Source organism: Grampus griseus (genome assembly GCF_964374135.1).
Source record: "Grampus griseus genome assembly, chromosome: 20".
NCBI classification, from domain to species: domain Eukaryota; kingdom Metazoa; phylum Chordata; class Mammalia; order Artiodactyla; family Delphinidae; genus Grampus; species Grampus griseus.
The window spans coordinates 30,265,933-30,278,800 of record NC_139014.1 but is presented as its reverse complement, the minus strand read 5'-3'; the positions used below and the strand labels follow the sequence as shown (position 1 = coordinate 30,278,800).

At 49.9% G+C, this 12,868-nt stretch overlaps 1 protein-coding gene across 3 annotated transcripts; it reads right to left on the bottom strand.

Annotated features, from left to right (window-relative positions):
• Window positions 1–172: 172 nt before the first annotated feature.
• MKS1 (MKS transition zone complex subunit 1) lies at window positions 173–11,503 on the bottom strand. 3 transcript variants are annotated; one of them, XM_082679529.1, is made up of 18 exons: window positions 11,420–11,503; window positions 10,904–11,013; window positions 9,712–9,782; window positions 9,083–9,238; window positions 7,935–8,032; window positions 7,618–7,746; window positions 7,250–7,354; window positions 6,701–6,809; window positions 6,114–6,170; window positions 4,994–5,036; window positions 4,671–4,736; window positions 3,106–3,176; window positions 2,702–2,771; window positions 2,496–2,603; window positions 1,685–1,818; window positions 1,120–1,202; window positions 936–1,033; window positions 605–828 (listed from the first exon to the last, which is right to left on the bottom strand). In XM_082679529.1, the coding sequence occupies exons 1-18, from the start codon at window positions 11,497–11,499 to the stop codon at window positions 737–739; spliced, it is 1,680 nt and encodes a 559-aa protein (XP_082535655.1). In that variant the 5' UTR covers window positions 11,500–11,503; the 3' UTR covers window positions 605–736. The 3 variants fall into 3 exon arrangements, with proteins under 3 accessions (XP_082535657.1, XP_082535655.1, XP_082535656.1); XM_082679531.1 differs by lacking the exon at window positions 1,120–1,202 and having other exon boundaries at window positions 173–828; XM_082679530.1 differs by lacking the exons at window positions 605–828; window positions 936–1,033 and having other exon boundaries at window positions 1,190–1,239.
• Between the last annotated feature and the right edge of the window lie 1,365 nt (window positions 11,504–12,868).

Sequence of the window (12,868 nt, the reverse complement as noted above, 5' to 3'; positions counted from 1 at the left end):
AGCCTCCCCTGGGGGCTGAGTTTAGAGCATCAAAAGAAACACTGTGGAGTAGGAAAAGGCAGGGAAGTGCAGCAGCGTTAGGGGCCCCGACGTTAAGGAGAATAGCTTGGCCGTGAAAGCGACCCAAGCAGAAAACCAGCCGACAGAACGTCAGTCAGTATAAAAAGTTTTTATGTATAAAAAGCACAATAAAAGATGACAGCTAGCTAGCAGAAAGGACTGGGCATTGCCTTCAGCCTTCATTTACTACAGAAACAAGCCCCCAGCAGGAAGGGGAGGCTACCCTGGGAAGAGGAGGCTGGGTTCCCAGGCCAGGAGTGTAAGATCTCTCTCGCCTTCTTTCTCGGGCCTCCATGTGTAAAGCAGGTGTGGAGCAGGTGGTACTGCTGCCCTCTGCCACTGAGACCATGAGACAGGCCGGAAAGGAGGCTGTGTCGAGGACAGAACTAACTTTGGGCTTCCCCCCAAAACTGGTCTCAAACCAAAAAACCTGTCTTGTTGCGATGGTCACTTGCAGTGGCTGACATATGAAGACAGGGACCATATGGGGGCCACAGGGTCTTTGGCTTTGTTGCCACCCAGCAGCTGAAGACCAGGCAGGGGTCCAGCCCAGGATTCTCAGCTCTTCTGGTTCTCAGCAGGTCAGCGGAGTCTCTAATCAGAAAGACGAAGAGGGCCCAGGCCTTGGATATCACCCGTCTTGTCCTCGTGCACGGCGGGCCAGGACTGCAGTGAGCTAGGAGACCGTGGTTCCCGAGGGGCTCACGAGGTCCTGGGGAAGGCTTTCTCGGGCCTCCTGCATGCGGCGCCGGGCTCGACGGAAGGCTTCTGTGAGGGAAGCAGACACAGGAGTCAGCTGCCACGGTGTGGGGGAAATGGGGCCCACGGGGATGCTGGAGGGGGGTGTAGCTGGAATTGGGTGGGGGGAAGCCTACCTAGCACGTTGTGAATGGAACTTTGCTGGCTGAATCCCTCCAGACGGTCCAACACGCTCCTCATCCTCTTCCGGAGAGAACTTGACTCCATGAAGGCCCTGCAGGGGAGCCCGCCACGTGGCCATGGCTGCTCTTGCAGCCCTCAGGGTCAGAAGCCCCAAGGCGGAGGGCGATGGCCACTCACCTGGACTGCTGCAGACAGTGCAGGCGGAAGGTGACACTGCCTGTGGTCTCTGTGCGGAGTCCAAAGCGGCTCAGACGCTCCCCCTGCGGCATCCGGTTAACGTCAGGTTTCTGTTGGTTCCTAGACCCCAGGCACCACAGTGGCCTCACTCCCATTCTTATTCCCCTTCTTGGGGAGAACAGTTCTGTTGAGGAAACTTCATCCCAACACCCAGATTCCACCACCTCCCAAGTGTAAATCAAGGAACATTCCGACCTCGTTCGAGAATCAGCAGTCTTATAAGCTGCCTGCCAATCCTCTGATTCCTGAGGACTCAGGGATGGGCTGGAAGGAGGGGCCAGTTATTCCGACAGGGACCAGGGGAAACCTCTAAGTGTACTATTTTCCAGAGCTCTCCTAGGACAGCAGTGATCTTTGTACCTGGTGCAAGATGTGGCCGAGACAGGAGGGAAGGGACTAAGCAATAATGAAGCAATGAACAATTAAGAGTCCTTAACCCAGATTCCACCTTACTCCAGAAGAGATAGGGACATACGTTCCCAGCATGAAGTCTCCCCAAAGTCACCTTGAAGGTTCCTGGTATCCGCACGTAGGAGAGGTCCTCCAGCTCCAGAGAGCCGCCAATGAAAAACCTCCTGAGCTCGGCCACCGGGCCCAGCTCCAGGGGCCTCCACGTAGGGACTGTCAGGGTGTGCGAGCCTGTGCAGGAAGAGGAGAGCGGGGCCGGAAATGGCACGTGCTCCCTTGCTGCCTTCCCGGCAATGACACGGGCCTCGCCACCACCAAAACACCTGGTCTGGTAATGGCCTGACCTCTGGTGAAGGTCATCAGAGTGGTTTAGGGTACCCACTTGAAAATCAATCAGATGGAAATTCAGATCTCAGCTCTGCCAGTTATTACCCGGGCACCAGGACACGTTTCTCAACCTCTCTGAACCCCATTCTCCTCACCTAATAACAACACCTATGCCTCACAGAGTGGTGGGGAGAATTAAATGAGAAGCACTTAGCACACTGCCTGGCGCACAACAGAAGACAGCGGCTATTATTTCAAAAGGAGCTGATCCACTCAATACACGTCCGCCGAGAGCCCATCTTGCCACGCGGCTGCTCCCTCGAGCCCACGAGTCAGGTCAGAGGAGCCGGAGGCAGAGCCCAGAGCTGCTCAGCTTCCCAGTTAGCTGTCCTTTCACCCAGTTGTCTCTAACAGAGGGGGACAATTTCCTCAAAAGGAGAAGGAAATCTTGCAAGCTAAGTGCTTCCAATTCCCAGTCATCCCTACTCCTCACAGGAAGTGGTCGAATCTTCTGAAGTGTTAGCCTTGTTTCTAGGAGCTAGGGCACATGGGCCACGTGAAGGGCAGGGATGAGCGGTCACCTGGGGTGGCAGGCAGCACCACAGCCCCGTAGCCTTCCACGCGATACCTCTGCCAGAAGTCCAGCGAGAGGACCTCGCAGTAGAGCACGGGCCATGCCGGGAGAGCACCTGCAGCAAGGGGGAGAAGCGGCCAGGTCGTGGGAGGCCTTCACCAGGAGAGGGCCTGTCTGAGGGGCCCAAGGCCGAGCACCTGCCAGGCCACTCACCGGCAGATTCATCCTCGTGGAGGAAGGAGGCCTCAAACGTGAACAGGTAGGAGAAGTAAGCCACATTATCCTAAAAAAGAGGAATGGTATTTTATACTCAGTGTCATGGGGTGGACGAGGGCTCACTTGGAATTTGTTTTCCCTGTAGCCAATGACAAGCTCACCATCCCAAGGGAAAAAGAAAAACTATCACCCCAGGTAGGAAATAAAAGGCTGAGAGGTGAAGGGACACCCAAACCCGAGCTGCTACCACTCTCAAAAAGGCAGAGAGAACCCTTGGACCAGGCATCCCTGCAGAGCCCACAGCGAAGGGCCGGACCCAGCTCTGGAATCTTCCCCAGGCCGTGAGCGTGATAATCTTCAGATGCCTTCCCCCTTCTAGGTGCCCCCTCTCGCTGCCCTACCATTCCCAGGGACTTGGTGGCACAGGTCTGTGTTATTCCTGAGAGCTGCTGGAATGCTGGGCTTGACCAGCCTGAAAACCAAAGACCACATATAGTAAGTCAACGGGGACGAAGGCAAGCAGTTGAGAAAAAGACAAAGTTCCTTTCTCCATTCACTCACTCGTTCATGCAATCAATCATTCATTTCACATTCACTGTGTGTCTGCCATGTGCTATGACCCATCACTGGGGACATCTTGGTGACCAGATAAAAAAGTTTCCTGTCTCTCATGGGGCTACCATTCCCGTTGGGGGTGGGAGGGGGGAACAGACAACAAACCAACCAACAAAAAGACTATCAAGTAGTAATAAATGCTAAAGTAAAAATGAAACAGGGTGAAGGGACTGAGTGGCTTGAGGCTCGTTTAGACGGCGTGGTGAGGGAACACCACTCAGAGGTGACACTTAGGCTGAAACCTAAACTAAAGCAGAACCAGTCGTGCAAAGATTGGACACAAAAGCTTTCAGACAAGAAATGGCCCTGAAAAGGCCCTCAGGTGGGAATGAACTTGGCCTGCTCAAGAACAGAAATTACAACTGCAATGCTGTAAGGGAGGGATAGGCAGGGCCCAGCTCGTTCAGAGAATGGAGTCTGGATTTGGCTCTAAGTGGGAAGGGAAGCTGTTGGGGCTTTAAGTTCAAAAGAGACACAACTGGTTTACATTTTAAAGGCTCAGTTAGGCTGTGGTGCACGTGGCAAACGAAACGTAAGAGGGAGCAAGACAGGAAGTGAGAGGATAAATTAGAAACCTAATGCTTCGGCCTAAGCAAGAGATGATGGTGGCTTGGCCCAGGGTCCTCGAGAGAACGGAGGATTCAAGACATCTTCTGGAGACAGAACTGCCAAGAACTGCTGATAGAATGAATGGCGGTAGGGAGCTAGAGAAAGTGAGGAGTCAAGGATGTCTCTTAGGTTTCTGGTATCAGAAACTAAGTAGATGACATTGCCATTCTGCTAAGATGGGCAAGACCATGAGGGCAGGTGTGAGGCAAGAGGGGGAATCAAGAAGCTTTTGGTCATGTTAAACAGGAACGACAAAGAGGTAAGTGGACATGACTCTGGAGTTCAGGGGAGAGGCTAAGGCTAGAGAGGGACATCCGGGAGTCTGAGACATACAAACAGTACTGAAGCCACAGGATGTATGAGGCCACCTAGAAAGACCGTGGAGAGAGAGTAGCAGAAGGCCAGGCCCAGCCTTGGATACTCTAATAGTTTTAGGTCAACAGAAGATGAGGGCACAGCCAAGAAGGCCGCTGAGCCCCCAGTGAGAGAGACGAGAGGAGCACAGCGCCAGAAGCCAAGAGGAGAGTCTCAGTGAGGAAAGTGAACTGTGGTGAACGCTTCTGAGAGGCCAAGTAGGGTGAAGGCAGAGATGTCACCACAGGGTTTCACATCTTGGAAGAGATGTATGACCTTGAAAAGAACAGTAACAATTTCAGTGGAGGAGTGGGGAAGGAAGTCTGACCGAATGCCTCTGGAAAACTGTCAGAATGGGTAAAAAGAGAGACTTATGAATATTACTTACTAGTAGTTGGCAATTCCACGAAGAAGTGGACGTAAAGATTGTCAAACTCATAGCCTTGGGCTGAAACTAAGAAAACAGGAAACTGTTTCAGGTTATCCTCCTATCACCCTTAACACCCGCCCCAGTCCTAAAGGGCCTACCCACGTGTGGAAGCGAGTCCCTCAAGGGCCAGGAACTCCCTGTGCTTCCAGGAAAGACACGTGCCTGAGTCTCCCGAGTGCTGCGGACAACCCAAGGGCTCTACTGGGGCGGGGTGGATTACTCCACAGCTAAATCTGACACCTGCCAAGCATCAAGGGGCTTCTGTCTGGTGAGACACTCACCTACTTCTCCATTTACAAAGAGCCGGAGGGCACCTGGTACCGTCTGAGGTAGAGAGAAGTGGGGCAGATCAGGAGGTCTGAGGGAAGCGACACCTCTCCTCCAGCCTGCCCGTAAATCCCCAGAGGACCTGACGCTGGACGCCAGATCCAGGTGTGTGACTAATCCCGCTTCCTCCCCACCTGCCACTTCTCCATAAATCTGTTTCCTTCATTTCTAAAAGTGTGTAATGTAATGGAAAAAGCACCTAATTTACATGGTGGGGAAGGCAACAAAGTGTGGGGTATTTACAAGAACGGCCAAGAGAAGCAACCACAGCTGCCTGCCGCCGTAGGGCGAGAGGCTAGAGACCCCGGCTCCCTCTAGAGGGAGGTCAAGAGACCAGGAAGTTTCCTTGTTAAATTATTTGTGTATCTATCTTATCTCACTTTTTAACACTGAAAATCTGTTGCTAATACAACACAAAAATAGTGAAAGTTAATTTTTTAGAGAGAGAGAGGGAGACCACCAGGTAACTCTCTCCTTGTTTCCAGATCTAGAAATGGAACTCCTGGAATAAGAGAAGACAAAGAATAGGACCACAGGATTACAGACTTAAACTCTTTTGTTTTGTTTTAAGAGCCAAACTATTTGACAAACAGAAATGACACCCCTCCCTCTCTATGGGGCATTAGGAAAAATATCTACATGAAGAGCAAGGAAGACACTTTTCATCTTTATATTTATTTATAAAATTAATTACAAAGTAATACATGAATGCACTCCCACTGATAAAAATTCAAAACCACCTAAGTTTAGAGAATAAAAAGTAAACATTCCTGACATGTCCCTCTCACCACCCAATAGCCATCTACCATTTCCCAATCCCACCCCCTCCCCAGAGAAAGCCACCCATAGGGTGTGTGCCCTTTGAGACCTTTTCCTATGCATTAACAGTTCTATATCAATATGCAATGCTTCTAAAACATAACAAGGACTGTACTCTAAATGTTGTTTTTTACTTTTTTCCACTGAGGAGTATGTCTTTGGGACCCTGAAGAGAGAACTGTCACTGAGCCGCAGTCAGAACGCTCTGGCTACAGAAACCCAGCTGGCGGAGCTGCAGGAAACCCAGCTACTCACCGTCTCGAAGTCAGTGCCCACGAGGCTGTTGAGATACTCCTTGTGCCGGCCATAGAGCTGAGGAAACAAACCACACTGAAACTCAAGGTGCGACCCCGGCCAGACCAGGGTCCAGATCTGCATGGGAGGGAGAAAAGCAGCAGGAGTGGGACGTGCCACAGAAAGCTAGGCCTAAGCATCCCAGACACTGACATCTGAGAGTGAAGCACAGAGGCTCTGGAGTCCACCGGTCTGGGACCAACCGGGCTCTCGCACTTACGTGACCTCGGGCAGACTGCTTAGCTTCTTGATCTCCATTTCCTCATTTATAAAGTGGTAATAATAAAAATATTCACCTAAAGGCTTGTGGTACAGTCTAAATGAAATAAAGTATGTGAAGGGCCTAGCACAGAGCATGGCAAATGCTCAAATAAATGGTCATTATTGTGATGATCTTATAATAGGATCGAAACCTTACATCTGACATGTCAGCAGCGCTTCCCAAGTCAGGCAAGGCCTCTAAGAGCAAGGCCTTGCAGCTGCTGACCCAACCTCGGCCGCGGCCTCGGCTCCCAGCTCTCTGGTTCCCAGACTGAACCAGCACTTACGTCCCTGAGCGCACGCTGCTCCCGCTCTTCCTCCTCAGGCTGTGCAAGGGAGGACACGCTGTCAATCGTATACTTCCACAGCTCCTGCTTCTCCCCGTCTGTCTCGATTCTGTAAGGTCAAAGCCACAAAGGGACTAACTCAGCAAACAGGAGGTGGGGCCCTCCAGACCCAGCCCAGGGAGGAGCCGATTTACAGTTCTGTTATTCTAAGACGTAAGATGAGGAACAGTCAGGCCAGAGGAGAAGACCTGGCTAGTTCATCTCTCCCAGTTTTGATTAGTCCCTACACGCAGCAGCACAGAGAATTATTTTCACTTGACGACACTGATGAAGGTATCACTTTCAAATCCGGGTAGGTGCATATTTTCTGAGAAAAGGTTGCCCAGTGTCCTAAGGGTCTATGACCTGGAACAGAATATGAACCACTGGCTCGGAATTTAAAAGTTAGAACACATGAAGGGCTTTCAGAGAATCTCCTCAACTTGCGGCAAGAAGTGAAGCCCAGGAAAGCAATGCCAGTCTCCGCCATCCCCTTCTTCCTCTTCTCACCTGTAGGGTCCTCTGGAGCCAGTGAAGTCAGGTTTTACTGTGATCACACCGTTACTGTCCACCTTCAGAGTACAGAGGACATGTTCATACTTCTTATAGCCAAGCCTAGAAACCAGGGAATTAACACCAGGGTTCAAGACTGCCGCCCCACCTCCAGGGAAAGAGGAAGAGGTGTTCAGGACATATCAGGGGAGAGGACAGAGGCTGGAGTGAGAATTGTCATGGTAAAATACTCTCTTCCAAAGAAAAAGTAGAAGGAAAACATCCCTCCCTCCCATATACCTGGGATGACTATAACAGGAGAGTGATGGTTAGTGACAGGAGAAGAGAATGAAGGTCTGAGCCGGGCAGTAAGAAGCTTCACTCACTTTCCATAGGGACCCAGGTCTGCCATGATGTACATTGTCTGAAGAGGGGTGTTGATGACATGGCTGTTCCGGATGAACTCTTCTGAGGGTTCCCAGGTGACGATTCGTGACTTAAGGATGCCACCCTCCCTGGGAGACACCACAGGAAGGGTCACTTCCCTGGCATCCCCCCGAACAGCCTGAAGGAGGAGCTCAGGGGAGCACACGAAGGTGGAGGTCCGCTGCAGGATGGGACGCTCGAGTTGGTGGGCATACGGGGAACACAGGCATGGACGGACCACAGAGGCCGCCACGGCCCTGTACACACTTGCACTCACATCCCTCGCCTGTCCTGCCGTCGCCGCCTGACATTTGCCATTCGCTCGACCAAGAATGACGGCATTTCGCTGGCTGCAGTGGTCATCTTCTGACAGTGCTGGGAAAACAGAGCAGCCCAGTGTAAGCTTGCTCAGGGCCGTGTGGGACCAAGGACCTGGAGGGAAGTCTTCCTTCTGAAACTTCACACAGAACCTGAACCTCAGCGCACGGCCACCTCACAATCACACTGACGGCGGGCACAGTGGCACAAACAGCCCAAGGAAGAGCCCAACCAAGCCTTGGTTTGCCCGAAGGTTACAGCAGCACATTATCCTTGAGAAATGAGTTTATTTATGCTCATCTTAAAATGAGCCTGCAATCTCTAAACACATACCAACAAAAGGTTTGGCGAGTCTGCCTGGTAGACGTTGACATCACTAGGTAGCTGGAAGATGTGAAGTGTAACACAAGTATCCTGTGGAAAACCCTCCCATGGGTAACTGAACACTATCTGTAATCTTCTTTTGTTTACCAAAACAGACAACCCAAATTTTATATGCTACCAACCCACAGCTTTCCTGATATAAGCATCAACCTTTCAAAAACATTCACTTAACACCTGGCTCCTTGCAGAGATCTACAAGGTCATAGACAAAAATCAGATAATATAGGCACTCCCCTCCCTCAAGGAGTTTAAAATCTCACTAAGACAGAATATGCAGAAGAAAATGTAAAACAAGTCCATGAGGGTATAGCTGTCATAGGCAAATTGAGGATATAAGCCATTCCCCACGCAGTACTGAATCCTTCTTCAAACCCATATATTCAGTTTCGGCTGAATCCGTGATGAATTTTATCTAGATGGCTCTAGACTCCATCCACCTGTCTGATCTCATGATGCATGGAGGAAGCCAAACCCAGTGGTTGCTTCTCCCAGTCTGTAGGCTGCAAGCCTGTGATTAGAGACACTGCCGGCTCCCCCAGGCCCTCCAGCAGATGGAGCCGGGAGCAGCAGCCTCACCACCCGCAGACTGTGCCCACCTACTCCAGCTTGGCTGCCAGAAGGTCTGTATCCCCTTAACAGGCTTCCGAGTTAACATACAGAGAGGCCGGAAAGCTAGGGCAGACAAAGGTGAAGGGAGCTACGGTGCTTGGGGAAGAATGCTACCTCCTCCAAATTGGTGTATCTATCAGAGTCAGTGTAGGTAAAGATTCGTCGGTTCTTCCTGCCATCCAGATCCTCCAGCTTCAGAATCTCTTGGCGGTACTGATGATCCAAAGGGCTCTGACAGGCTGCTTCATTTTGGTACAGATCTACTTCGAACTGAGGTCACAAAGAAACAAAGTTCTACTGAGAATATGTCAAATTTTGCTCCTGTAACAGTTTGGTCAAATTAGTTCTATAGAGCTGATGCAACTTGACATGTTCTCATAGCCAACTGTCGTTTATCTAAACTAATGGAGGACAGGAGAGCCAACGAATGTTAGAGCTAAAAGGAACCACAGTGATAGTCTAATTCAATTCTGCTATTACAGAATTGACATACCAAAACAGTAATTCTGCTGTTTTGGTATGTGGCCCAGAGATGAAAAGGGTCTTACCCAGGACTATAAAACTGGGTAGTGGCAGGCACTATATTCCATTGACCCCATAAGCACAACAGTGGAAAGTATAAACTGTTACAAGCTTTCTGGAAATCAGTTTAGCCATATGTATCAAGAATCCTTCCCTGTGACTAGTCAGGTGGAGGTGGACCAGGGGGAGGCAGACTGAGCAGACAAGGGACACTGGCTCACCTGGCTGAAGAGCTTCTCTTGCCACCCAATCACGACCTCCTCCTCTTCATCTAACTCCGGGCGGTGTCCACCTCCAAAGACAACAGAGTGAGTCAAATGTTTGAGCCAAACTAGCACCACTTCTCACTCTGTGGTTGGTTATAACCAAAGTCCCTGCTCTTATATTTGCCACAAAATCAGTTGGAGTTCACTGATCTATGAAGCACCCACTCTAGACTTACTCTATAGAGGCTGTGGATATGTGTAGAAGCCAAGATTAGGACCCAAGAAGTCTTAATCACTACTCTGATTTGAATAAAAGGAAGTCATGCCTTCCAGGAATTATTTGATCTAATTCAGTGTCAAGAGCTGACATTTATTAGATACAGGCTAAATAGCTCTTCCTCAATCCCAACTGCCTACATTTGCTAGACAGGAACTGTGGCATTTTTATCTTCACTATTCCTGAAGCCATATATCTAGAATCACTAACACTATAACCTTAAGAGACCAAGTATCAGGAGAGAAAAGGAAAGACATACAACTGATTTTTTTTTTTAAGAACCAAATCTAATACACACACTCCTAGCTGAGTGTGCCTTTTCCAAAGACACATGCTTCACAACCTGCCAGCTCACACTCTTGCCCAGGAATATTTTTGAACAGAAACAACAAAAGCAGAGAGACCAGTGACCTAACGCAAACACACTGTCCTCTTTTCCTCACTTTTCTGGCTTCCCAGATAAGGAAAACTGCTAGAACACAGACGGTGTTAATATGTACATTTTCCAAGCAGACCCCAATTTTTAAGCTGTTTTAAAAAGTGTTTAGTTGTATGTTTCAAGCTTGGAGTGATATTTTCTCTTAGGAAAAAAATGCCACAAATTTGTATTTCGGTTGACAGGCAAATTTATAACGTATCTAAAGTATGGTATTTGCTATTTCCCTACGTTTGACCACAATTCGGATCAGCATCTTGACGGCAGGAATCAAGCCTTATTCAATTTTACACAGCATAATGTAGTAGTTAAAATTGCCTGGGATCAAATCCTGGCTTCCACATTTACCAGCCCTGTGACCTTGGACAATAAACCCATCCTCTCTATACCTTTTCTCAGACTATAGACCTGGGTCTACTCTGTCTTAAGAGGTAACCTCCACCCTAGGCCCTTCCCCAGATCCCCACGCGGCCACATCACCACCATTCACCCACTGGTGGATGGGTGAGGCCTAAAAGTGGCCAAGTCTATGAGGTCCTTCCCAGGCTGGGCAGCAGGCTGGCAATGGAGGTAGCTGCTTGATGTGATTCTTTGCAGGTGGACTCTGCCAGGAAAAGAGAAGCCCAAAATACTCGTTACAAAACACTCAACCAGGAGATGAACGCAGAGCAAAGATGGAGAAACAAAACTCAGAAGAGTTACCAAGAATGTGGCGGGGTGTAGGCGACAGAGGGGATGTGAGTGGGGCACGGGGACCTAAGGAGAAGACGATGGGAGAGTGTACTGGAGACAGAGGGCCTCGAGAAACTTGGGAGCGGCAGGGTCCTGAAAGGGTGGGTCTGGAAGTTGTGAGTGAAGAGGGTGCCGGGTAGTGAGGGAGACGCGGGGAGACGAGGTGACAGCGGTCAGGACTGCAAACCCAAGTGAGGGTCCCAGCAAACAAGAAGTGAAGTTCAGGCTCTAATTATCTGACAGCATAAAAGCACGGGGCTCTGGGGTGATGCGACTACCGGAGGCGGAGGTTGCGCACGGGGTCCCAAGAGCGATACACGGCCTCTCCGGTGTCAGTGCTCCAGACGGTCTCCGCCATGACAGCTGCGCTGCGCGCGACTGCGCCGGAAAGCGCGCCGCCCCAGTTCCCCTGGCAACGGAAACGCTGGGTTAGGGAGGCGGGAACCCGGTTCCCTACGCGGCGCGGCAGAGCCCCGCCCGTTGCAGGCGCAGGCGCAGGCCAGTTGGTGCCCGCGCACGCTTCGGCCGGGGCTCGTGCGGGGTTGCCGCTGATCCTGAGTGGGACCGAAGCTCACTCATACCCAAGGCCAGACTTGATGCACTTTACAAATGAGGAAACTAAAGCAGCGCTGTAGGCCGTTTTTATACAGATTCAGACAGAAATGGTGATGGACACCAGACCCAAGCGTCTTGAGTTCTCAACTACTACTTTTTCCACCACACGACACAGCCTTCCACTGAATCCTGGGAAACTCTGGCCTCCTAATCGGTGGAGGTGACTCACAGAATGCACCCATTCTTCCCAAAGGAGTCAGGGGAGGTGATGACGTTTACCCAGACATGAAAATACATTCTTGGAAGAAGGCAAAAAAGTGTCAAGATTTATTAATCCTTGTGTTGGCATTCACTGAACCAGAGAAAGAAGAAACAAGGAAGCTAACAGTAAGGAAGGAAAAGATGTCATTATTGCACTGGGTTTTCCCCTGCGTGTGTTATTTCCGGATTTTTAAGCCACCTTAGTTAGATACCTCACTGGCCTTGGGAAAAGTCAACAAAATGCCATTATGAAGACGTGCTTCACTGGACTTCCAAAGGCAGGACACACCATAACCTTCAGTCTAGCTCCCTGACACCTTGGGGATGTCAACAATTTTCAGCCTTTGACATTTGCTGCTTCCTCAACAGAGTAGGCAATTGTCCCCTGAACTCAAGAATCTCATGCCAGTTTCATTATATGGCATTGGGAGCCCTAAGCAACAAAGCTGCTGTTGTGTAACACTAAGGACTCACCGTAACAATAGCCCTATTTATTTAAGATCTGATACAGCCTGGGTGCTCTGTTTGTATTGTCCCCAATCCTCCTAGAAACCCCTTAAGTAGGTATTTGTTATTCTCATTTAATCAATGAAGTTATTGAAGGCCAGAGCTTGAAGGCTGAGCTCTAGTAAGTGGTGAAGGAGCTGAGATTCCAGGCCAGGTCTGTCTTTTGAAGCCTGAACACCTTCCACTCTGCTTCACGACCTCTCACCTACCAATTTATTCTATAAGAGCACACAGTTGCCAATCTGGGAAATAATTATTTCGACAGGTGAAACCATGGAGGCAGAATATTGGCTTTGAAGAGAAAAGCCACTCTAATTTTTTCTTTTAAAGTCGTGCATAGGCAACACTGTGCCACATGAACAGCAAATGATAAAGGTGGAGCCAGGACCAACAGTTTAGTTTTA